General features: G+C 44.3%; 1 protein-coding gene and 1 non-coding gene across 2 annotated transcripts in view; both read right to left on the bottom strand.

Moving 5' to 3' along the window:
* cadm3 (cell adhesion molecule 3) overlaps positions 1-23613 on the bottom strand; it is a 101131-nt gene extending 77518 nt beyond the window's left edge. The window contains exons 1-2 of the mRNA XM_019892837.1: positions 23346-23613; positions 19953-20128 (exon numbers count right to left, since the gene is read on the bottom strand). Of these exons, the coding sequence (XP_019748396.1) occupies positions 19953-20031 (79 nt within the window). The 5' untranslated portion in view covers positions 20032-20128; positions 23346-23613. The remainder of the gene's footprint in view (positions 1-19952; positions 20129-23345) is intronic.
* Positions 23614-26110: 2497 nt separating this feature from the next.
* On the bottom strand, positions 26111-26184 carry trnar-ucu (transfer RNA arginine (anticodon UCU)). The gene has a single exon. It is a non-coding gene; the product is annotated as a tRNA-Arg (tRNA).
* Between the last annotated feature and the right edge of the window lie 700 nt (positions 26185-26884).

The following is a 26884-nucleotide window of genomic DNA, read 5'->3' as shown; positions in this document are numbered from 1 at the left end:
CCCACTTCCCCTCCCCCACATTCCCTCCACCGCCTTTGCTTTACACGGACGGGGGCACGTGCGAAAGCTTGAACCAATTATAACGGCGGCGTAAATGATGGCCGACACTAAATGCCAGGTACTGTATTCCTGCAAAGGGCATTTGAATAATACGGCGTGGCGTCTAATGGCAGTGCGGCGTGTGGGACGCCGAGATTGGAAAGCACCGGAGCGATGCCAGCCGGTAGTAAATTTGTGGTACGGAACACTGCTTTTGATGCCTGACAAAAAAAAAAAAAAAAAAGTTTGTCAAAAAAAACAAAAAAAAAACAAGATGTACTGTTGGTGGTTTGGTAAAAACACCCAAGACCGTCTTCCATGTCGCGGAAGTAGACATTTTCATGAAAAGGTCACAAAACGAGTTTTGTTGAACAGCAAGGCTTGAAATTAGATGCTGTGTTTTTTTGTTTTTTTTTGCTGAATACTTTAAATACGAATTTACGGAAACATCAAAGACAAATTTAGTGTTGGGTGAACGCGATGGAGGTGATTTCATAAATATGATAAAGATGATTCAGTAGAGACGCATTTTCCACAATCTCCAATCTACCTAAAATACATAATTTTGCAACTTTGAGTACGTATTTCAAACACATGAATGACATTGACAAAATTTGGTAGGTGATTTTTTTGCAAACGTCAAAGACGTCAATGAACCTTAGGTACACGTTTCGGTTTGAGATTGAAGATAATTGTATGTCTTCCGTTCGGCTAAAACACATCTTTTCATCAACAACAAGTCTATCGTTGACAGCGAACCTGTGTTTTTGCAAAATATCAAAGACGTTTTTAATAAACCAGGAGTACATTTTTTGTAAACATGCAGACATTTTCAGAAACATCAAAGGTTTCGCATCTTCGCTAAAACTTACATATAGTACTCATTTGTAAGGATCAATGATGGTATTGGGTCATCAATGACCGTGACACTTCTTTTTTAATAAACATCAAGGACAATGAAGCATATGTATGAACTGAAAGTACACATTCCCCAAAAATAGCATCGACTGTGAACAACAATAATTTTAACTTCAAACCTCAAGAAAACGTTTTTTTTTTTTGTTTTTTTTTTTTTTGCAACGTCAAAGAGGATTTTCTCAACAGTTAGGCTGATGCACATGTTTTTGCTAAGACGCATAACCGGGTGGTGCCCGACTGCGTGCCCAAAAATAGCATCGACTGTGAACAACAATAATTTCAACTTCAAACCTCAAGAAAACGTTTTTTTTTTTTTTTTTTTTTTTTTGCAACGTCAAAGAGGATTTTCTCAACAGTTAGGCTGATGCACATGTTTTTGCTAAGACGCATAACCGGGTGGTGCCCGACTGCGTGGTGTTTAAGAATAGTGACGACGCACAGCAGGATTTCTTGTGTTGGTTCCGTTTAATCGTCTCAATCACAAAGGCTGATGGTAACAGCAAAAAAACAATGTTCCCCCGTCAATTCTGGCGGTACAGCGTGCCCCTACATTTTTTTACATTTGATGGCACGCACGGCAATGTATTGAGATATTTGAACTTGTAACTGAAATCTAAAGTTTCTCCAGCTCGAAAGATGCTTACGTCCACATGAGAGGAAAAAGGGGAGGGTCAAAGGCAGAGGCACAGTTTCTAAGAGGCAGTGTGCCACATTAATTACTGAAGTAGGGGGAACGCATAGAAATTTTTGTTCCCCCTCTTGATAATGGAGCATATAGTAAAAGAACACGGCAGGTATTTATCATGTCACAGAGTTTGTGTCTTTTTAATGCAGTACAGTAAGTATTTCCAAGTTTTTTTATTGCCCCGTTATACATGGACAAAAAACATAATTTAAGTAACTCCCTAGATATCAAAGACCATTTTACATTAATAATTCAAGTCTTTTTTTCCACAAAACATCAAAGATAATTTCGGCTTCTATGACCCAAAACCACACATTGTAATCAATACTGAAAAAAATTGAGTCTTAACCTAAAATATAGTTTCTGAAAATATAATTAAAAAAAATATATCATTTTCGTCTTCAGTTGAGCACAATGCTGACAAGCATTGCCATAAACATCAACAGCAATTTCGTCGTCAATGAATCTAAACCAGACATTTTATAAACAAAGACTTTCAATTAGACTAACCGACAGATTTTAAAAACGGAGACAATTTCAAGTTTTAATTTCAACATTTTCGAAGCCATCAAGGAAAATTTGGTCTACTATTAACCAAATTTAGGCTCTTTATAATCAGGTTGTTTTTTTTTTTTGGGGGGGGGGATACCCATCAATGACAATTTTAATTTTAGATCTCCAATTACCTAACTTTCGACATCCATAAAACCAAGAGACAATTTAGTCTTCAATTAAGCTAAAGGACAGCATTTGGCAAAATGCAGTACGTTATTTCACAAACATCAAGACAATCTTCACTTAAAACGATTCTCAAAAACATCGAAGACGACGAGACAATTAAGCCAAAGCGAGCTATTTCACAAAAGTCAAAGATAATTTGTAAATGACGAGAAGAACGATATTTCGTAAACATCAAAGATAATTGAATGGTGGATTAAGGTACACATTTTCACAAACAATACAATTCACTGTCACTAGTTAAAGGGTTATTTATTTAGTCTGGTCAAATGTAATTAAAACTGTTAGCGGCTCGTTTTAGTGCTACATTGAATCCTAAATGATGTCATCTTGCGAAATGTCAGATTTCCGCTCAATTACGTTTTTGCTGTTTTCATCTCATTATCAGCCAACCTTCTTCTCGACAATTATTTGATGTTTTTGTCACCTGTCCCGATAGCTTGCCGTCAATAGGCATAACAGCCGCAATACTGCAATTGAGTGATGGTGTTCGGTTCCAACGTAAACAAGTGTGCCTGTCGGGCGGGGAACACAAAAATCACTTCACTCGGTTAACCTTGAGAGTTTGTTGTTCTTTTTTAAAGAGGGATGACTCATTTTTGCCAGTGACAGCTGCAGCCCGGGACAAAAAAAAAAAAAAAAAAGGCATCTGGCATTTAATCGTTACGAATATGGCCGCGCGATCGATCGGCCATCAGTCAATGGCGGGGATTCAGGTGCACTTGCGCGCCTCGCGCACACGCGGGTCTCGGGGTGAATTCTGCGTGGCTCATCAGCATCATCATCATCATCATCATCATCATCATCAATATCTGTGAGTATACTTTGAGACACCAGGCCATGTGATGCGGTCGAACATCAAAGCTCTTCAAATCGGGTTTGCAATGTGTTTTCACAAACATCAAAAGACAATTTGTCCTCCTCGGTGAACCTAAGGGTGTGCAAGAACATTTGGAAAATGTAATTAACCCACAAGATTTATTTAGTCTTCAATTTAGTCTTCACTGGACCAAGCCTAGGAGATGTTGTCATCATCAAAGACGATTGAGTCTTCACTGAAACTAACATGGGGGATTTTGTGAACGTCAATGACAATTTAGTCTTCAACGAGCCTGAAGTATACATTTTCTTCAGCATGGACGATCATTTAGTGTCCTGTTATCCTACGGTAGGGAACCTACAGCAGAGGTGTGGGTGATTTTTGTAAACATTAAGGACAATTTTGAGTCAATGAATCTGCATAAATTTTTGAAAAACAGCAAAGATTATTTTGAGCACAGGTGTCAAAGTGAAGGCCCGGGGGCCAGATCCGGCCCACCACATCATTTTATGTGGCCCGCAAAAGCAAATCATATGTGTCAACTTCCATGACCCTTGCTTAAATCTGTACCGAAATCTCAAATTGACATATGTAATGAATAACTGTGACATTTTGCGATAACTTTGTCACCCGGTTTACACTCACTTGAACAATAACTGAACAAATAGTTTGACTGATTTCAAAACGAGTGAGCCATTGTTTTTTGTGTGTGTGTGTGTACAAGTAATAATACGGTGTGATGATTAAACATTTTCACTGTCGTGACGGCCCTCTGAGGGAAGACGTAATTCCAAAGTGGACCGTGACAAAAAGGAGTTTGACGCCCCTGATTTAGAGCCTAAAATATTTGAATTTGTAAATGTCAAAGAACATCAACGCCAATGAGGTCATTTAGTTTTCAGGGATTCGACATATTTTTCGTGAATATCAAAGATAATCTGAAGTTTGCAAAGAAACCAAAAGACATTTCCATTAACCTGCAGCTCATTTTTTGTCAACATCGAAGACATTTTCGATTGTTCCGTGAACCTAATTTTTTTATAAATATCAAAGACAATTAACATCCTCACTTAACTTCAGATCTGTGATTTCATAAAGACAATTTCCGATGTTCAGGTTAAAGAAGAAAAAAAAATAATTCAACCAAATCATGCGGACTGTTTTGACTGCTCTGTCGTTTTGCGTCCGTCTCGGCCATCGCCTTGCGACGGAGACAAAAGGCGGCAAACAGGCGTCTCTAATCCGCCGGCTGAATGAACAGCAAAACAAAAGGGAGGAGGAAGGCAGACACGGCAGCTTGGACACATGGCGGATAAGCTGATTAGCGAGAAGACATGGGCGGTAATGGAGGCATGCGCGGGAACAAGAGGAATCCATGCGATAGGGGCGAGATGGCGGAGGAAGAAAAGAAGCTAGCGAGCGCTAATGATGGGGAGCACAAAGCGCAGAGGAGGAAAAACAATGTCGGGGAGTGAGGGAGCAGAGGGGGGAAAAAAAGAACCATCACAAAAGCAGTGTCTTGCAAGAAAGAAAAAATACCTTTAAAAGAAGCACGCATCAAGAAATTGACGTGAGCTCCACCTAAAACACACCGCGCGGTTGGTCTTCAACAAGCCCGATGTACACGTTTTTGTAAACATCAAAGATAAATTTGTTCGACAACGATGGAACTAAAGTATGAAAACATCAAACGCAATTTAGTGTGCTGCAAACCATCAGTCTTCAATTTGAAGTACACGTAAGCCTCAAACACAATTAGGAGTCTATGATAAGTCTCAGAGTCACTGCGAACATCAAAGATCATGTCGAGTCTTCAATGCAGCTAAAAAAAGGATCATTTCTTTAAAATCAAGGACAGTTTTCAAGCCTGCGTGCATTTTGATAAACGTCAATGACGAATGTGTCGGGTTTTTAAAAATCGTTGTACAAGTTATTGTAAACATCAAAGACACCTTGAAGAGGATCACTTTGTAAAACATTTGATGACAATTGAGCATCCTCGGATGTCAAAGCTGTTTTCGGAAATAAAGAAAATCTATCTTTTAATTAACCGAAGGAAGACATGTTTGTTAACATCAAAGACCATTTTAAAATCTTTGGGCATGCATCGTACAAGATCTAAGACTATTTAGACTAGTGCTGGTAAACTAATTGCCCATAATTGGCCCAACGGCAATTATATCTGGCCCACCAAATGATGATGTTGGGAGGAAAAAAAAAAGAAGAAGATAATTTAGTGATGTCACAATAGTCATGTATTTAAATGTGCCTTGGTATCGTCATGGTCTTGTCTCGATAAGGGCGTAGTGGAGATTCCCAAATGTCCGGTCAAATATCAAAGACAATTATTTTTTAAAACTCATTCACTCCCAAAGACATTTCAGACTTGGTCTCGAATTGGGTAGTACTGAATGAGTTAATTAACCCAAATTATGTGGTTTTGGAACATATGCAGTACAACAATTTTTGTTCAACAAGGCTAAATTACACATTTTTCACAAAAAAACAAAAAAAAACAGTCTTCAACAAATCAAATCAATTTGTTTTTGTAAAATCAAAGACACTTTTGAATCATCAGCAAACGTATGGACTTATTTGTGATAACAAAGACAAATTTGAGTCCTGGACAAGAAGTGTTTTTGTAAAAATCACAAACCATATTGACTTTTTTACAAACCTGGGTTCGTTCACTCGTAAACATCAAAGGCAATTCAGTCATCCGGAAACCAAATTGTGTTTTTGTAGACAGGGAAGACAATACAATTTTCAATGAACCTCCTGTAGCTGATTTCGTATTTAAAAATAAATCAATCAATCAAAGACAATTTAGTCTGTAACCTACATCCTTAAAACTCGCTTGCTTAACCCCCCCCCCCCCTCCCCAACAAAAAAAAAAAAACCCACCTGAGGTTATTTTTAGCCCAACAGTTTTAAGGGTGTGACTTAAGTTTGGGTCTGATGTAGACATCAAAGTCATTTTTCACAAGGGTACGTAGGAACTCATGCGATGCACTAATGCGTGGCGACGATACCGACGCATGGCCTGCTGACCGCCGTGACCGAGCGTCCATCCAGGTGGACCTGAGCTAAATGTGCAGCTAATTCAAATGAATGAGATTTACTCAGAAAAGAATATGCTCCTGCCTCTAAGCTGCTTTACTCAGCCTCGCATGACACACGGCGCGCGCGCACACGCACATGCACACACACACACACACACACACACACACACACACACACACACACACACACACACACACACACACACGCAAACGCACTGCGAAACACACTCAGCCATTTGGTCCTCTTTGACGTGGGTAAGTGCACTATTCAGAAGCTTCAAACACACAAACACACACAAATAGTCGTGAACATAATTTGTTGATTTCTGACGTTTCAGAGAAGCCCAGTGATGAAGGTGAATGTCAAAACCATTTCGCTTGACAGAGGCCTGAGCCGCCCTGTTGTTTACGCCTCTGGACTGTACCGATTGTTCCGTCCCAATATATAAAATATATATACGTCCTATACACAAGGGCGTTTTCCAACCACTTTTCTCATCCAAAAACAAGCTCTTAAACTTTGTACAATTTGCACAGAGCTGACATACGGTCAGGTCAGTTCTCTAATCTTCCGGCATCAGTGCCAACTGTATTTCCATGTGAACGCCCGGGTGGATTCTAACAGCTTTATCTGGCCGTAAAGAGGAACTTAGCAAAAGAAAAGGCCAAAAAGACTTTGACGTGACCAGAATATGACTCGATCCGGCATAAGCGAATGTGGTCCACCTTAAAAGGTCCCCATGTGAGCAGGTAATCGACCACCTTAAGGCCCTGCCGCACCCCGAGCCGATTGCGACTAAACTGGACAATTACAATTTGCAACGCACACCCGCACAGCAAGAGACTGACCCTCACACACATAACCAACTCGCTCCCACAGAAAGACTGCGAACCCTGTTTTTTTTTTTTCTTATCGGGAAACAACGATTTGAGGCATTACTTTTACGACTATTTTTTTTTTCATTGAACCACAAACAACAAGGCGCAATTGACAAAGAAAAAGTGAACTGCCCGAGGCGCTGTAGCTCAAACCGATGCAGATATTTGAGAGACTCCTGACAATCACCACCTCATTCATTGACGGAGACTCTCATGGCTTCGCTTTTCAACCACGGACTGAATCATTTCACATAATAATCACACTAAAACAAGTGACTGACAATCAGCCACTCATGAAACGTAGTTGCAGAACCGAACACACTGCGTGACGGTTCAGTCGTGTTCAAATTGGGATTTTGAGATACAGCAAAAGGCCACACAAACCAGAATCCCACCTAATCAGACACCAGGGATTGCATCCCACCTAAAGAGAATGGAGTGTGAATTCAAGAGAAAGCAGATACCTCCTCCAAGGAGAAACCCAGATGAATTACAACGGCTTTATCTGGCTATAAAGAGACACTTAGCGAAGAAGCCTCTCCCAAGGCAGCGGGTGAAATGATGGCATCATCAACAAAGGCAAACTGAGCTCTCTCATACTCTCGCAGCGGACCCTTGGCACTCAGGCGGGATCGATAGCGAAGCGGCACACATGCATGTCACTGCCCGACAAAGGCGCGCCTGTCTCTAAATCCTGGCTCTCTCCAGCCGGGAATGCATCAACGAAATGGCGGCAATCAATTAAAAGATGTCCGTTGGAGAATTTCCGGCGGATAACGAGGGGCAGGGATGAGGTCGGATGAGGTAAATGATCAAAACAGAGTTTAGGGGAGGGGTGTTAATGAGGGCTCTCGTTTGCGGAAACAAGGTGAATTAATTCATCCCAGGACTGCGCTCGTTGTTGTTTGTTTAATCGGCAGCGCCGATGCTTTTTAGGCCCGATAGCTCGACGTAATTTTCTTCGACCTTGAGCGGTACGAGCAGACGGATGGCAGGATGGATGAACGGGTGGACTTATGTATGTCTGGGCAGATGCGTGCGCAGATGGACATACTCGTAGATGAGTGGACTTGGTCAGATGGACAGACAGATGGAAAGACTAATGAATGGATGGATGTGAAGATGCCGGTATGGCTAAATGGGCGGATGGTTGGATGGACTGATGGATAGATGAGTGGACAGATGGATGGGTGATGGATGGACAGGTGGAGAGACGGACGAGTTGACGGATGTATGGGTGATGGATGGCAAATGGATGGACGGGCAGAGGGAGAGACGGCCTGATGGACACATCAGGTGTGAGGATGGCTGGATGGACAGACAAATGGACAAGTGGACAGATGCATGGATACATTGGCAGATGGACAGAAGGACAGACGCAGGAACAGTTGGCCAGATGGACAGACTAAGAGACGAGTGGGCAAAAGGATGGACGAATGGGCGGAGGAAAAAGAGAGACGATCAGATGTACAGATGTGACGATGGACAGACATTGGAGGAGTGGACGATGGATGAATGGATGAGCAGATGAATAGGCAAGCCGGGCAGACAGACAGACAGGAAAACAGATGAACGAGGTGACAAACAGACAGACACAGATTTACTGTATAGCCCGGATGGATTGATGGATGACTGGACAGACGGACGGGCAGATGTGAATAGACGGGTGAATGGAAGGCAGATGGTAAAATTTCCCCGACCTTGAGCGACGCGTGTAGACAGATTCGTGAGAGATGAGAGATGCTTGCAGACTGATGCGTTACTTAAGAGGCCCGTTGAGCACGCAGCCACTTTGCTGAAATCCCCTGAAGCACCGTTGCCGTTAAAAGTAACATTAAGCTGCAGTAATTCATGAAAGAGAGACGATGGATGTCATCCTCTGTTCCACTTCGGGGCAGCAGGGGGCGCTAGAGTCAATACCACGATATGAAAAGAAAAAAAAAATTGCCATTTTCTAAGGGCTGTCAGCCAACTTGGCGAGCCTTCTCTTCTGAAATAACAGCTCAATACATCCCCAACTCTCATGAGTTGATTTACCGGAAAGCCAGCGTGAAAGTAGCTAACTGCATTTGACATGCTTTAGCAACGCTGACAGAAACGGCTCTTACCGTACATTAGAAGAACATATTAAATTTGCAGGTTGACTTTCCGAGGCTAATTATCTGAATGCGTAAAGCTGCAAAGACTGCATTGTCCAGCAAATTTCCCCTCTTTCTTGCAGTACATATCAGAGGCAGGTTTTTTGTTTTTGTTTTTTTTAACACGAGAGATTCACAGGCCAATACCCTTTATGTTGAAAGCAATTTCTTCCAACCTCGCAAATCTCGATGTGCAGACACACAGCGGCTGTGTGAACGCTCACTTTGCTGAATCTGAGAGGGCCGGCCAAACAAATCTCCACTGTTACGCCCCTGATAAGTCAATTTCGACAAAGCCAGTGTGAAATCATCTAATTGCTTTCAACACAAACGAGCGAGGGTGTGAAGCTTGATACGCTAAATTTCCAGCTATCCCGCTAACACACAATTCTCTGAGATTACGTCAGAATAAGACAAATTCAAGGATCAAAGTCACCACCGCGTGCGATAATGGTACCTTATACACAAGACAGTGAGCTGGGAAATAGACGGGAATGTGAAAGGGATTCAAACGGAGACGTAATAATTAGCCCCATCGGGTAGCAATAAACCAAGTAGAATCCAACTATAGCTCTTCCCGACAGCGTACCGATGCCACGAGTCCCATCTATTCCATGTCAGTGCTTATTACCGCGTTTGTGCAGCCGCCGACGTGTCGACTCCCAATCTTCCTCGAAGGGGAGGCATTAATTGCGCGGCCAATTCCGCAGCTGGATGTGCAGCCGTGCCGAGGGAAAGGTGGCTCTTGGAAGGCCACGCGGATTAGGCACGCCATCGGCCGGCTGTGCCCCGATTCTGCCGCGCTGACCCAATTACCGAGGTGCTGCCGCGAGGGTGCGAAGAGCCCGCAGGCAAAGTCCGCCACCTGGATAGCAAGCGGACAGATGGACGGACGGATGGATGGATGGTGAATGGGCGGACAAATGTATGGGAATGCACGAGTGGATGGATGAACAGAAGGATGGGTGGGTGGATGGACAGGCAGAATGATTGACAAGTGGATGGATGTATCAGGGGATGGACGGCTGGGTGGACGGGTGAATGGGGCGGAGGAACAGACGGAGGAACAGATGGACAGACTTGAATGACAATAAAGACGTAAGAATAGATGGATGGCGGATGAAGGGACAAATGAATGGGCGAATGGATGAACAGACTGACGCATGAATGAACCGACGGGCGGATGGACAGACTGAAGGACAAGTGGATGGATGTAGGACTGATGTTCAGAGGGATGGCTCGGCAGACGGAAACACGGAGTGGACGGCTGTACGGACGGCAGGTGGACGGATGGACAGATGAGTAAATGGATGGATAGGCAGACGGATGCAGGACAGATGGGTGGATAGCCGAAACATTGCGTTCATGGATCAAAGACCTGGATGGATGGGCATCTGGATAGATGTGTGGAGGGTCGGGTCGGACTCTGACGGATGGATGCGAGATGTCAGAATGGTCACTTTCTCAGTGCTGATGGGCGGTTCATGTTTATTTATCAAATTGAGGCCCACAATGAATATTAAAGGTTGCTTGTGTAGGAAGATTTACCGTCTTGGGGTTCACCTTAGCCCTACAGGCCCGCCTCTGTCTTCGTGGCTGGATGCCCACTTCCTGTTTGTTTACCACTGAATCTTCCCCACGGCTGCCAAGAAAGCAGCAGCGGAGCTAATGGCAGCGCATTAGCCGTAGCGCACAAAAGCAAAAGTAGGCGGCTTGGAAGCTTGGAAGCCAGGCCCCACGCCTGTTAACAAGGCCGGCTGATAAGCGCTGACTCATTAACAAGCCGAGGTGCGCCTCGCGGGCTCTGCGAGGGAATCGCACGCCAAACTCGCAGTGACATTTAGAAGACAGCCTGAGATAGTTTTACATGTGGATACACGAACAGAGGGTCAGGCTACTTTCTGGATTCTTCCTTGGGTTTGCGACCACCTTCGAGCTTGCGAAGGGTCGGCATGTGACAGAAAAGCAATTATTACCCCTGTTTGTGGCGGCCCTTAATAAAGGCGAGGCGGCAGATTGATTAAAAAAAAGCTCACCAAGATTTTTTTTTTTCACCGCAGCCAGTACGAGCAAGATTCGCTCCCAAATTCTGCGTTGTCATCATAGCTTCACATATAATACACTGCTATTGTTTTAAAAGACATACTGTACCAGTAACTCAACATAAATCTTTCCAATAAGTGCTGGTCAAAGCAGCAGGGGGCGCTACACCACCAAAAATATTCCAGAAAATGTTTCCACAAACTGTGCTTCGCCCAGCGACACAATTGTTGTTCTGTAACTGTATTTTTAACAGAAAACGAACCTACGGCTATAACTGAACTCAATAACTCACCAAAAAAAAATACAAATGTATGTTTCCCGACTGTAAAATGTCAGCAGATGCATGGGCAGGTGGACGGTGTGGATGGATGGCAGCTGGATGAAAGGACATATATGTGAAGGAATGGACGGATGGATGAGTGGCTGATAGGCCGAAGGAAGGGTGGAAGGATAGATGGAAAGCTTAATAATGGTTGGATGGATGGATGGATGCGCAACAGATGGATGGGCAGGTCGAGGCGGTCACGTTAATGGATGGATGGGTGAATGGACAGATGGACGATCTGGAATGCATCGGCGGATGTATAATGAACGGATGGAGGATTGTGTCCTCTGATGTGTCATGTGGTCATCCATTGATTTGCTGAGCTCGGTGTTCTCTCTCTCTCTCTCTGTAATACATAAGATTGAATAATTTATGCTAAGTAGATCTTTGTGCCTCAGGACCCTTTTAGCACGGAGACGGCATTATGACGCCCTTCTTCTTCTTCTTCTTCTTCTTCCACTCACCACCACGCCCTCATCCTCCTCCTCTTCCTCCTCACTGCTCTGCGGCAGTGTGACTGACTGAAGACTGATTCAGCAGCACAATCGCTAACAATCAGAGGCTCAGAACAACAACCACAGCCAAGGCTTTTTTTTACCATTTGTCGCCTGTGAAAGTAAAGAGCGAGCGGCACCGTATTAGCATTTTGCTCCCTTGGATCCAAAAGGGATTCCGTATCAGGATGAGACTTTACCTCCTTTAAGCTATTAAGATCCCACAAAAGCGCTACAAATTACGTTTCCACTAATGAGATTCCACAGATTTAGAAGTGTGAAAGAGGCACATTTCCCCTTATACGGCGGTATTCGTATCACATTCCACAGCCTCCACGTTGCAGCAGAGGTCCATTTCGTAACCTCAACCACTACTGGAGCTCTGAATGGGAAACAGGTTGGATTCTTACCCCTCAACCCTAAACCTACACCAAAACCCTCATCCTAAACTCACTATTACGATGAATGTAATATTAGTGTTGTTTACAACTGTGGTTGGTTACAATGCTGCTGTGTGTTGCGATATGAAAAAAATTCTTGCTAGCACATTTTCGGTTCGGGAATTACTGGACGTGTCACTTTGGTGAAAAAGAGTAAAGTGGTACCTCTACTTATGAAATGAATTGGTTCTAGAAGAAATTTCTTAACGAGAAAATTTTGTAAGTAGAGACGCGTTTTCCATGTAAATGCCCTAATCCGTTCCCAGCCCCCCCCCCCACCCCAAAATTCATACATAAATGTTTTCTAAAGCATAAAAATGCATCAAAATATGTAACGGATTAATGTTACAATTAGATTATTGCACAATAAATGGGAGTTGTGCATAATGTAAAAAAACAATGAATAAAGAATACAAATGATGGTCATTTAACTTTTAACTGCGTCCTCATCGTTTTTGGCCCTCTTTATTCCATGTTCTCTCTCAGAAGTGGTTTTTGCCTGGCGTTTTGAAGAACTGACAAGGACATTTGATTTTGTCGGCAAACATCAGCATAGTGAGTGATCACCCAACTGGTGATCGTCCGACTGGTGAACACTTTTTCTGGTTATTCGCATTGACTGAAAACCATCGGAACACCTCCTGGGCGAATGACGAGGATGTTGCATCGATATATATATATATATCCATCTCCACACATAGACTCATACTGTAGAGGTCCCTTTTAGCCAATGGGAGGCCAGGATGGTGCTTGGTAATAGCCAATGGCAGAGCAGCTATAAGTACGTTGCATTCAGGAAACTCGGAGCTGCGAGTGGCAGGACAGACTGGATTTTTACCTTTCGTATCTTGAATTTTCTTTCATAACAAGAGGCAATATTTTCCTGTTGAGACATTTCATAACTTGGAAATTTCGTATGAAGAGACGTTCGTAAGTGGAGGGGCCATTGTATTACTTTGCACCGCTGCCCATTCCTTGCCTTGTGACACTGGAATGAATCTTTTAGCACTAGCTGCGATCAGATTAGATGAAGATGACCACGCAAGGCTAACCGCTACGCACACAACTACAGCGCATTTTCCGTATTGTCGGTTCAGCACAGACACTTGCAGACTGTGTTGCCTTGCTGGCCGGACATGTCACAGCTCCATTTAAAGCTATAGTTTGGCAGATGATAAGTTGGCCAGTAACGGCTGAGTTGAAAGTCCTCTGTAAATTAAAATTCAAAAAAAGGGACATGCCAATAACGCGATAAACGATTAATCCTCATTGAACAATAAACAATGTTGACTCGTAAGTTTGATTCTTCAACGAATCTGTTCAATGCCCGCTTGGACAGATTATACAACGGTTAAAACAGTACCAATTCTACCCAAGGGAAATCCAGGTTAAAATCGGGAAGATACACACAATTCTTTGGCAGAGCGAACAATCACTCAGCGTCTCTGCCGCTCCAGTTGGCGGATGAGTAACATTCCTCCAAGGGATCTCCTTCAATTGCGACGCTTCCAGCTATAACTACTTTGCATTCAGGAAACTCGGAGCTGCGAGTGGCAGGACAGACTGGATTTTTACCTTTCGTATCTTGAATTTTCTTTCATAACAAGAGGCAATATTTTCCTGTTGAGACATTTCATAACTTGGAAATTTCGTATGAAGAGACGTTCGTAAGTGGAGGGGCCATTGTATTACTTTGCACCGCTGCCCATTCCTTGCCTTGTGACACTGGAATGAATCTTTTAGCACTAGCTGCGATCAGATTAGATGAAGATGACCACGCAAGGCTAACCGCTACGCACACAACTACAGCGCATTTTCCGTATTGTCGGTTCAGCACAGACACTTGCAGACTGTGTTGCCTTGCTGGCCGGACATGTCACAGCTCCATTTAAAGCTATAGTTTGGCAGATGATAAGTTGGCCAGTAACGGCTGAGTTGAAAGTCCTCTGTAAATTAAAATTCAAAAAAAGGGACATGCCAATAACGCGATAAACGATTAATCCTCATTGAACAATAAACAATGTTGACTCGTAAGTTTGATTCTTCAACGAATCTGTTCAATGCCCGCTTGGACAGATTATACAACGGTTAAAACAGTACCAATTCTACCCAAGGGAAATCCAGGTTAAAATCGGGAAGATACACACAATTCTTTGGCGGAGCGAACAATCACTCAGCGTCTCTGCCGCTCCAGTTGGCGGATGAGTAACATTCCTCCAAGGGATCTCCTTCAATTGCGACGCTTCTGGAATGAAATAGGTCATTTTCTGGCTCTAACCATTCCGTGACCTCTCTCTCACTCCCTCTGGGCAGATGGTGATGGGTAGAGGTGAATGAGGGGTTTAGAGGAAGGGGGGCGCTATCTGCCATGTTTCCCCTTTCCTTCGCTCGTCTGCTGAAATGTTGGCGTGCGTCCTGGTTGCCTCGTGCGAAGCTCCCCGGAGGAACCGAGCGTCTCGTCTGCCAACTCACTGGCGAGCGGGACCGGGGCGGGCGATTCATTGTGACTATTTATTGCGGCACTCCGACAAATTCCCGCACTTAAAGTGATGAAGAAAAGAAGCAAGTTTAACTCTGATTAATGTCTGCCTGCGGTGCGAACGGGGGCGGATGTTCTCATTTCCCGGCAGACGCGTCATCGCATTTGATCTAGTGTAAGTAATATTAGCATCTGTCTCCGGTGAGATGGCACATTTACCGTCAAAAAGGGTCTTAAATACAAACTCAGACAAATATGAGCACAGTGATGGCAGGGCAAGTGTGAGCTACCAGTGAGGAGAAATGCCGGTCCTGTAAAGCCGCCTACCTTTTTTTCAATAAAGGGTAAGCGGTTGGAGCATGGGGGTTGGGGCTCAGGGCGATGGGTTAGTTTTTTTGGAGTGTAGGGTTTTTCCACAGATAACGTGGTACTAAAAGCTGCAAGTTGGAAGCAATCAGTCCGATTGCAGAAGTTCATGCTTCCAAATTTTTTTGGAAGGTGATTTGTGGGAAGATGACTGATTTCACAGCACGGGAGGATGGACCATGATCAAAGTTTCCATTTCAAATCGCAGATTTACGAACGTTGAAAAAGTCACAAGGTTCATATCAATACCCGTGCCGTCAAAATCAGAGTTTGTTGCGCAGGTGAGGCGTTCCTTGGGTCAGTTTCATGTTTGGAGTTAGGATCAGGGAAAAGGGGGTAGAGGGTTCGGTTTAAGAATGCACGCTTGCCTCCCTTCTCCCGCTACTAACCTCCAAATATTGACATCCTCATCCCGACACCGTCAAACCGCCAGCGGCGCATAATGACTCACCTTCACAGACAAGATAATGCAAAAGAGCAGTGAAGCCAAAGCTGGGCAAGGATGGTCGCCCATGCGCGCTCACGCCTCCCAGCGGGCACCAACGTCCGTGTGAATGCCGGCCAAGATCATTAACAGCAAAGTAAGGAGGAGCGCACGGCCACCTTTGCTCGCCGTTTCTACGCTACGACCGCATGCATAATTCATTATTCATAAACTGGCGGACGCGGCTGTCGCCGTGGATTACAGTAAAAGTGTGGGTGTACTCGTGGGCGTGCACCCGGGGAGATGTTTTGAAAATGCAAATGCGTGATATCCCCTCGCAATGAAAATCGGGAAAACGCGTGAGGAGCCACGTTCCACCTGCGTCGCGGCGAAGTTGAGCTCGCCCACTGAAGTCTGCGACGGAACCGCGGCCATTACCGAGCAGGAGCGATTACGCAAACGGACAAAGCATTCCGGCTCCTTTGAAGCTCGCCGCGGGGTGGATAACCTTCCAAAGTCCCACCGCGCTCGCTACTGTAAGACGCACCTGTCCCTGCGCTATGTTTGGAGTGCAAACACTCCTTTATTATTGCTGTACACACACACACACACACTCACACACACGACCAGAAAATGGTTACCTGCAGCCAAGGGGAGACAGTGGCACATGAGCACGTTGTTGGTCTTTTTTTTTTTCCCACCTTTCACACAACACAGCACTTAAATCCCTGACTTTAATAGGTGATGTTGCGCAACACAGTCTCTCAAAAGCTTAAAAAATTGAAACCTTTCACTCTGAACAGCAACACAGAAAAAAAGGCTGTGAAAAAGCTGGCTTTGGTGAGCACCTTGAACAAGAAAAAAAAAAAACAATGACACTGGACCAACTGTAACAGGCAGTGTGACCGGTTGCTGTACAGCGCATGATACGACCTCAGAAATTGGAAAATCGGTACTTTTCACGTGAAAGATTCCTCACTTTAACAATCAGTCTTACATCTCTGATACTATTTCCTTCAACATCCACATTTTTGTCTTCAATGAGTATTTTCACTGTCAGCCATCCTGCCACTGAACGCATCTCAGAAGTTAGGAAATCACTACCTCTCACACAAACCCATTAACCAGCAAAAAGTCAGAAAAAGACAGCTTTGACAACCTCAAAAACCGCAAAAAGAAATTCCTTCCTCCAGTACGTAGTTTGAATGGCCGGCGTCCCATCGCTGTTATTCTACTAATACTACATTGGAACCTTAGAAATCGGTACCTTTCACACAGAACAGCAACTCCAGAACAAGCGGTGTTTAAAAAAAAAGTCGCTCTCAACCTCATTCCATATTGATACATTTCACACAAACCAGTACGTGGATGAAATGCTAAATACATCTTGGCTTTGACGGGAAGTTAAGACCGATTCTACCTTTGAAGCCACAAAATTCACAGATCATGTTCAACTGCTCATTATCATGCCGGCACCTTTCACACAGCCTCTCTGGGTCCCGGCGGTAAAAAGAGAGCTGATACCACCACAATTTGGTGTTGACACCTATCGCACAAAACAGCTACCCTTGAAAACACCCCCCAAAAAAATCCCAGCAGTACCCGGCGGTCACAAGTAACAAGATACAGACATCAGCTCCTGATTTTTTATCCATACCTTTCATACAGAACAGGAATCTGAGAAAAACTTTAGCAGGCCCAAACTTTTATAGGCAGTGACCAATGAAGCCAGAAAATGTATGCATCAAAATCAAATCCTCCGATTCCATGTCAATATTTTCTTGGAAAAGGATGGCTTGTACATACAGTATGAAAGGGGCTTGTGTTCACATGCAGACCCCTGCTTGATTCTGTAGCTTCCATTAAGCATGAAATACTGTAGGGCTCCTTTCACCTTGACTAACAAAGACGTTTCCCCCCCCCTGTGTCTTACATAAAAAGTCACAAAACTGTTCCAGCTTCCCAGGTAGTATCATAGATCGGATGGTGGCAGCGTGAAAGGCAGTGGTGTCCAAATCTGGTACTCAAGGGCCACCATCCTGCATGTTTTAGCTGTTTCACCTGATTCAAATGCTCAGCTTATTTGCAAGCTCCGCAGAAGCCTGAGAAGACTCCTGGTCATTTGCATCAGGTGTGGTGGAGGAAGGAAACGTAAAACATGCAGCATAGCGGCCCTCGAGGACCCGATTTGGACACCCCTGGTGTAAGGGGTAACAGGCTTGACTTTTAACACCCACTTTTCCTTCACCTCTGTCTGAAAGGCACAGGCGCATAAGTGCCGACACTTGTGTTCTGGCTCCACTTTTCCTGACACTCCCGTGTGAAAGGAGCTAAACTATAATCTATGTGCTACAAGCACAATAATAAACACATTGCTCAATGAAGTGTCAATCAAAAGGCAGCGCGGTGGGATGTTTGATAGCGCGGCGCAGTGTGTACTCCGTGTTTCAGGGTTTTTTTTCGTGCCCAACAGAGCGCGTACGGCTCCTCCGCTAGCACTCATTGACTATCAAACGGGTCTGACGCCCTCGGGTTTCTTCCTTGGCTTGCTCTACCGCACCGCCAGGTTTGGCGACAATCGGCTCAGCAGTTTGCTTGTTTTGTGTTGTTTTTTATTTCTTTTTTGGCATGAAATACTGAGACATGAGCTGCGAACACGCAAAAATGAAATCATCCCACCCAAACTAGAAAACACACCGGAATTGACCCACAATTCTCCTTCAGCCTTCTCAAATAAACGATACCAAGCTTCTCTCACCAGTTGCATTGCAAAGGTGTGCCAAAAAATGGAAGGAAGGGCCCCACTACAATAGAAATATATCAAACAGCATGAAATATGTGTGAATCATTTGACTTACTTTAGTTTTTCATGGTTGATTCGATTTTAACCAAGTAAGTGACAAGTCTCTGCCAACCAATAAAACAAAATAGTAAATCACAAGTAAACCGTACTTTTGCATCCAATATGCAGCACCAGCATTACTTTCAGGGACTGTGACAATGGAAATGGCCCAAAATTGCTTCCTCGATGAGTACCCTGATAAAGGCTAGCCCAAAAGTAAGCTGTTAAATGGAAATGCCTCAAAATATCTATACTACATAAACCAGTACTGCTGATTAGTTTTTGCATAAACCACCCTAACAAGAATAGCGTCCGATATTTTGGCCATGTGTTAAAATGCCAAAACAATATGTACCATCCCAAAGTGAACCACGCTACAAAGTGTAAATGTGGCTAAAGGGAAATGTGTAATTTGACCACTGTGACCAATTCCCTGACAAAAGACGGACGAAAAATGACCCCCGATCCGGATTTGCATTGCCACCGCACGGGTACTGAACCAAAGTGAACTGTGAGTCGCCTTTCCACCGAGCTGAACAGATCAATTTGTCATCGTACAATAAGAGTTGGCTGTGACTTGAACACGCTGCCTCACAGCAGCAAACCGTGCCATCGGATAGCACATAAAAATAAAAATAAAAAATCAATAAACTGTAGTCAAGGTATGGTTTGGATCGGTGACTGCCAATGGCAGTACTACGTTTCCATTGTGCTGTGCTTTTGTTTACAGAATTGAACCATAATAGCATGTAGTCAAGTTCAGATAGCCTTGGTAGGAGTTGGATAACTAAGTACCGATCAGGATTATGCTTTCCACCACTCAGGTACCAAACTGATCCGTGCACCAGATTTCTATTGAGCGCTAATGTTGACTTTGCCAAGATACAATAAGTGCGGATCAGGATTTGATGACACGACGATCAGACATCGGATATTTTGGGCACTGCTGAAAACGCCCAAAAGATGGTTATCGTACCGAACTAAATGAGACGACGTGGTGAAAATGAGGCCAAAGTTCCCTATGTGTGTTCCCATGGACACTCACATGCCTGATACATGGTGGGCTCAACTGGGGGTGTTGGGAGTGTCCCATGTGGTTAGTTCCACCTCAGCGCTTCCCTTCTTATAATACAGGAGAGCCGCAAAAAGCTTCAATGGATAAGGAAGAGAACAAGCGGGATGCTGAGAGTAGAGCCCCCCCAGTAGAGGTCTAAGGAGGTGTGTGTATATGGGGGTGGAGGGGTATAAGAGGGTACTCACCAAAGACCACGTTGCTGCAAACCGCAGAGAGTAGCGTCAATACGCTGACAATCCATAACGGAGCTGATGGGAAAGCCATGCTTGGTCGCACTAATATCCTGCTCGTTGGCTTCCAATTGCGGGGGTGAGGGGGGAGTTCACAGGAGGAGGAGAGGGGGGGTCCCGATGGAGGTTACCTGCAGGAAAACGTCAGAGTGGTTATTGGTTTGTTATCGCTCTTCTCCATCCCCCGCCCGCCATATGAATAAATGACCTCGTGCGTGCATCGATCGGCTTATGTCATAACACGCTGAAGGAAGGGTTGGGGGACGAAGGAGGGATGGGGCCAAACTGACAGTAATGAGCAGGGGAGGAATGATGGGCAGGGGCGGGAGTGAGTGGTGAAGAGGGGGGGGCTTGAGTGAGACCAAAACAACATTGCTCGACCACAAGCGCAATTAGATTACCCCTTGAAAAACAGTAGCGCGGTCGCAATAAGACAGCGAATCAAGATTTATTACTGGAGACCGAGGCACAGCCGCTGGGTACGCTAACGTTAGCATGAGTGTTTATGGTTGCTTATTCAGTGGAGAAGGGTCAATCGGGAGCCAGAGATTGGAAATAGTGAGCTGTGCAATGACAAAGCATCAATAACGAGCAGAGGTGGACATCAATGTACTATTCTATGGTTTTGCCGATTTGACGTGCATGCTGATTTTAAAAGATAAGAATAATAAAGCACAAGTGACTCACCAGTTCGTGCATGAGTAGTCCGCCCCCCACCCCACCCCCCATTCCCGAATAGCCATTAAACAAGTAATTATTTGGAGGACTACTTTTACTAAAGTCATATTCTTCAAAAGTATCAGTACACTTGAGTACACGCAGCACACTTACTTGAGTACACATGTTGGCTAATCGAACCACCTCTTAAGTGAAAAAGGCTCACAAAGAAGTCATTTGCTATGTTTACGTTTGTTCTTAATGACTTGGTTCTAATTGTTTTTCTGCTCCTGTCATGACAGCGTTGAGCATACAAACGGCGAGCCTTGCAGTGGAAAATGGTCAATAGCGAATGAACCGTCAGTAGTGTTGCCATGCAGTGGGATGGCATCAACTGAGCATCAGAAGGCATCAATAGCAAGCTGTGCAGTGGAAAAAGTGTCTGTCGCGCAGTGTAAAAGTGCCACTCGCCAAAGATGCAGTGGAAAAATGGGTCACTTGCGAGCCATGCAGTAGAATGGCAATCTATGCTGTGGAAAAGTAGAGTGATCGTTGTGCAGTGGAGAAGTGTCAAAAGCAAACTGTGCAATAGTGTATTGAGCTAGGTATTGGAAAAGCATCAATTGCAAGCTGTTCTACGGGGGAAAAGATTGAATGCGATCCATTCAGTGGGAATTTTTGTTGTTGTTGTTGAAATAGGTTCCTTCATACAGTACATGCTTAAGTGCCTTTTGTCAGCTACAAGTTAAATAGCGTGTGCCACTGTCTGGGGAAAAAACAAAAAAACAGTTAACCCTCCTTTAAGTATTTTGTTATGTAGGTACCCACAGTACAAACGAGGCACGAACATATTGGACGACCCAGCTGTTATTGAGCAAGCTCGCTCATTAGTTCTTCTGTTATCTTGCTAGCTAGCAAACATAAAAAAAAAACAGTTCACTTTCTGTCTCTGTTGTGTGGATCTACGCAAGAAGTAAGGTTGTGGAGTATTGGAGAGACCGGGCCCAGCCTGCCAGCCCACTAGAGGCTAACAAGCTATTAGCTGCTAGTATCACAGCAATTCGCAGTGCTAGCAGAGCGCTAACAGCAAAAGGCTACGTTCACATTGCAGGACGTGCACCCAGTTTGGATTTTTTTAATCTGACATGCAAATAAACTTTTTAAGATGTTTTTTTTTGGGGGGGGGCGTATTTTGGTGCTGACAGGTGGATTGTGAACCATCAACGCTATGAATTACAACACATGGTCAAATCCACCTTGTGCAAGCTTTAATAGGTCAAATTTGAAAGGAAAATTACACTAGTGACTCTCAAAAAGCTGATGTGAAAAAAGAAGACATGTTTAAAATCATCGTACAAAACAGGCTTAAGGAAAGCCATCTACGATTAAAACTTTCTGTTGCAAGTGAAATCAGAATTGTAATGTCCGCACTGCATGAAGAAAAAAAAAAAAAGAAATGCCACATATGAGAAAAAAAAATCACAATTAACCTGCCGTGTGAACATAGGTAAAGGCGAACCAGCAGGAAAAGCCTCCAGCCGACTTCCTGGTTGTCTGGCGAGCAACCATGTCCAAATATGGGGAAACTTGCGTCATAGCCTACGGCTTGGCCGACGGTAAACACCGAGACAACCGAGTCCGGGGAGTGAGGTTCACGAACACAATGTCGCACAGCGCTAGGTGGCATCCGTTACACTGCTGCAAAACTATCTTATCAACAGCAAAATGTGCCGTGGAAAAGCATCAAGAGTGAGCCTTGGACTAGAAAGTCGCGCGGCGTCCAAAGTGTTAAAACCGAACTATCCGTCTTATCCAAGGCTTGTCATTAGTCTTGTGGGTGAGCTGGAGCCTCGACCAGTTAGTTAACTTTAAGAAGCAGTCGGGGCGCACCCTTGACTGGTGACCAGGGAGCTAAAATGTCTGTTGAGCGATTCTGACGGTACATCACACGCGAAGCATGCTGTGAAAATATTTGGCTGCGATAGTGGGACGTGCATCCGCACTCGCTCGGTGTGCAGCGAAAGCGCATCAACTTAGCAGCGGAAATGTCCCCCCCGAGTAATGTGAAAAGGATCAATGGCTTGGCGTGTAAGCAGGCAAGTCGTGCGGCGGAAAAGGGGGCAAGCGTGTTTGCAAGCGGTGTGAAGTGAAGCTTGATAATTCCGCTTTTAATGGGAATTAACAAAGCAGCACTCAGGTGCACCTGTCTCAAGCGCACGCGCGCACGAGCACGCACAAAAACACGCTGTACACGTACGTGAACGTCTGCAAACAGCCGCGCGCACGCATGCTCATTGTCACCGAGCGCCTGCGGGACGGGCGGACGGTGGGGGGTATTACAACACACTTTATCACGGCATAACAATAATGGCCGACCATAACAACGCTTGATGGTGATGATGAAGACACTTTAAAAAAAAAGAAAGAAAAAAACAGGACAGCGAGAGTCTTTTCCATATCATAAAATAAAACAACACGCGCAACAAAACAAAGGGATTATGATGATGATGATGAGCTCGCACAACAGACTCGAGATCGCGCGCGCACCAGCGAGGGGAGCATGCTCGCCGTGCGCGCGCGCGCGCGCACGCACGCTCGCACATTCCTGCAGACGCGTGACAGGTGTCTCCGCTATCGCGCGCTCACAAATAAGAAAAATAGTCAGGAATGCTACCAAGTGTGCACACGCACCGTTACGTCCCGCCTCCCGGTGTCTCTACTTAGGTCCGCTTGTTCGTCCCTCCCGCGGGATGTGATCTCCCTTTTTTTTGCGTCTTCTTCTGCTACTCCACTCTTTTTCCTGTTCCCTTCCTCTTCTGTTTTTTTTACCTCCTTCTTCTTGTTGTGTGGTGTTTGTTTTGCAACCTCCTTTTCACGCGCTTCTCTGCACAGGGCTGCCGCTCACTGCAGCAAAACACAGTCTGGGCTGGATGGAGCGAGAGGGAGGGAGGGACGAACGAGAGGGGGAGAGAGAGAGAGAGAGAAGTGAGGGAGGGGTTTTTAATAGCATTTGGCCCACAACGACAGAACAGAGCGGGCAGGGGCCGCAGCCAAGGGAAGAAAAAGGAGGGTTGTGTGTCCATGTGAGTGAGAATAAAACGTCATCACCACTATTGTGGAGCGGAACAGAATAGAGGTGGACGAAAAAAGCAGCAAGAATAGTCAGCATGCAACAGTGGACGCAGCACAAAAACATACAAGAGGTGTTACAAGTTTATTGGTAATTATTTCTGATCATCGATTCATCGCTGAGAAGCTCTTTTTTTAAATTATTGAAAATTCTCCCAATCGTCTTGTTTCTCAACAGTAAATATGGTTACTGTTGTCCTCCAGAAAAGCAAAACCATTTCGAAGCTGAGAGAAGAGGAAATATCAATCGGAGCGATTGCACAAACATTTGGCACACACAACAATTTGGAATGTCCTGAAGAAGGAAGAAACGACATGGTGTGCTGAGCAGCAGAGATCAAACGCAGGTCAGCCAAGGGTATCAACAGTCGTTGAAAAATTGAGAGAGCTGTGAAGAAACAGCCAAAGACAAGAGTCAGTGACATCACTGCCAACTTCCACAGGGCAACGCTGAAGGAATCAGAATCCGCTGTTCAAAGAAGACTTCGACAGAAGAAATGGACAGGCCATACCACAAGATGCAAAGCACTCATCAGCAAAAAGAATCGAAAGCCAGATTGGCTTTTTTAAGGGCGCACAAAGAGGACCCACAAAAAATTTGGAACAAAACTTCATGGACTGGGGAGACCAACCTCGACTACAGAGTATTTGGCAGGACAAAATTCTGATATCTGATGACTTAGCCTATGAATTTAAAAAAATATACGTATATATAGATATATATATAAAATTACATTTTAAATTAAAAATCAGCCGATTGACCATGACAGAAACTTTGAACAATTCACATAAAAATTTACTTTTTGGCGAGGCGCACACCATCAACTGTGGTTGTCATTTCCCAGTGCCATAAAAACTTGATTAATGTCACAAAATAACATAAAATAACCACAATGGCGATAACCATATTGTTCACTGAATATTTGAGGGGAACCCCCCCCAAAAAAATGAATCAATATTCTTCCCTGAGGAACTTGTGTGACGCTCTCAAAGCATTTGCATGCACTTAATGCTGAATTTGCATGTTGTCCGTCCCATCTGGGAATGAGGATGGAGGGTGGGCGGGTGCAGTGTTGGCTTGTTCAACTTGCCAGAGAGGATTAAGGATTAGTTTTAGTGGTGGATTAAGTGTGTACACGTGTGTGCGTGTCTATGTGTGTGCGTGTGCGTGACATGACAGGGTTAAGCATGGATGACGGCTGCCTCGAGCACGAAACAAAAAAATAATAGACGCAACAAGGAGGGGGCGGTGTGGGGGTCTTTTTGACAGATCTTGAAGCGTGCACCTGTTCAGCACTTATACGTGAAAATAGCTCAGAAAATGTTTGAATGCAGTCCATTTTTCTCAAGTCGAAAAGGGGTCGGGGGGCAGGGCAGGGACATCACAAACAATCTATGGGAGGATTCCCAAATGGGACGACTGAGGAAAATGTTGCATCTGACGTAAAAACACACTGCAAAAAAATAGACTAAAAATGAATTCCTTTTAAACGCACCACAAAATACAATTTTGGAAATAAATAAATAGATACGAGATAGAATTTTTCTTTTTGAAAATATTATCCAGGACAAATTATATCTGCGGTCGAAAATGTAAATGATTTTCCACATTCACATCACATTTAAAAACTCCAATATACAGTAAAAGATCAAATGTTAGATTTAAATAAAAAAATCCCACAAAATCAAAAATATGTGAAGTAATTAACTACAATTAGGAATAGAAAATAACGAAGGACAAAGTTTGATTTGTAATGTATTAAATGAAAAATATAAAGAAATGAGGACTTTTTTTTAATCTAAAAATACATGTCTTGCCCGAAAATACATCTTGCTGACAACAAAAAAAATAAGTTAATGCAAAAGGGGGGAAAAAAATCCTACGAAATAAAGTGCAGAAATTAATATCAAGCTTCAATTAGAACAGAAATCAAACGCCATGTAAAAATAAAGCATGTCAAGCCGCCAATGTTCACTATCAAGAGAGCCTTTTTGCTCAAATGGGGGATGGCAAGACAAGCTGTACCATTTGTGTGCAATCGTGATGGCGCGCGCGCGGTCAGACACACGCGTACATACACGAAGACTCCACCGTGAACACCACACTGGGGGTGGCTTTTTATAAAATATAAATTAGCACAGGGAAGCGAGCGTAACCCTCACTTGGAGAAATTAGTATTCATCGCAAATCTTGAAAAGACACGCCTCATACAAAGCCTCTTCACCCGTTTGATAGTTCCCATCCCCTAAATCTATAAATAGAGTGGCACACATGGCAATATTTTTTTTTTTCACTGTCACATTTCCAAAAATGCCACAACCACGATCATCTCTGCCGGGACTCGAACCCGGAGCCTCTGGATTAGAAGTCCAGCGCGCTATTCCATTGCGCCACAGAGACTCAGGCAGCACGAGGAGCGCAAACGGAGGGTTTATACTCCACCCACTGCATCCTCCCCCCTCCTGCTGCATCCCTCAGCATCAGGACCGCTAGCTGGAGTCAGGGCATCGCCACCGTCAGCTGACAGGGGGTGCTGAAGAGGCGCATTCAATGAGTGCAAAAACTAACAAAACCATCCATCAATGCATTTTCCGATCCGCTTATCCTCACAAGGGTCACGGGGGGTGCTGGAGCCTATCCCAGCCATCTTCGGGCAGTAGGCGGGGGACACCCTGAACCGGATGCCAGCCAATTGCAGGGCAGGCACAGACGAACCACCATCCACGCTCACATTCACACCTCGGGACAATTTTGAGTGTTCAATCAGCCTGCCATGCATGTTTTGGGAATGTGGGAGGAAACCGGAGTACCCGGAGAAAACCCACACAGGCCCGGGGAGAAAATGCAAATTCCACACAGGGAGGCCGAAGCTGGAATTGAACCCTCTGCTCTGTGAGTTCGACGCGCTAACCACTGGACAACCGGGCTGCCCACTAACAAAACCACCATTTAAAATAAAAAATAAAAAATAAATAAATAAAAAGTTTAATGGGCAAATTTCAAGGACACAAAAATAAAAAATAAAATAGCAAACAATACATTCAAAGTTAGCGAAATTAGTCGAAATTTTTTTTAAATTACAATTAGGGAAAAAAAAAGG

Source organism: Hippocampus comes, unplaced genomic scaffold, assembly GCF_001891065.2.
Source record: "Hippocampus comes isolate QL1 unplaced genomic scaffold, H_comes_QL1_v1.1 scaffold255, whole genome shotgun sequence".
Lineage (NCBI taxonomy): Eukaryota > Metazoa > Chordata > Actinopteri > Syngnathiformes > Syngnathidae > Hippocampus > Hippocampus comes.
Note: the sequence above shows the minus strand (reverse complement) of the source record. Positions and strands in the feature narration are given on the sequence as shown.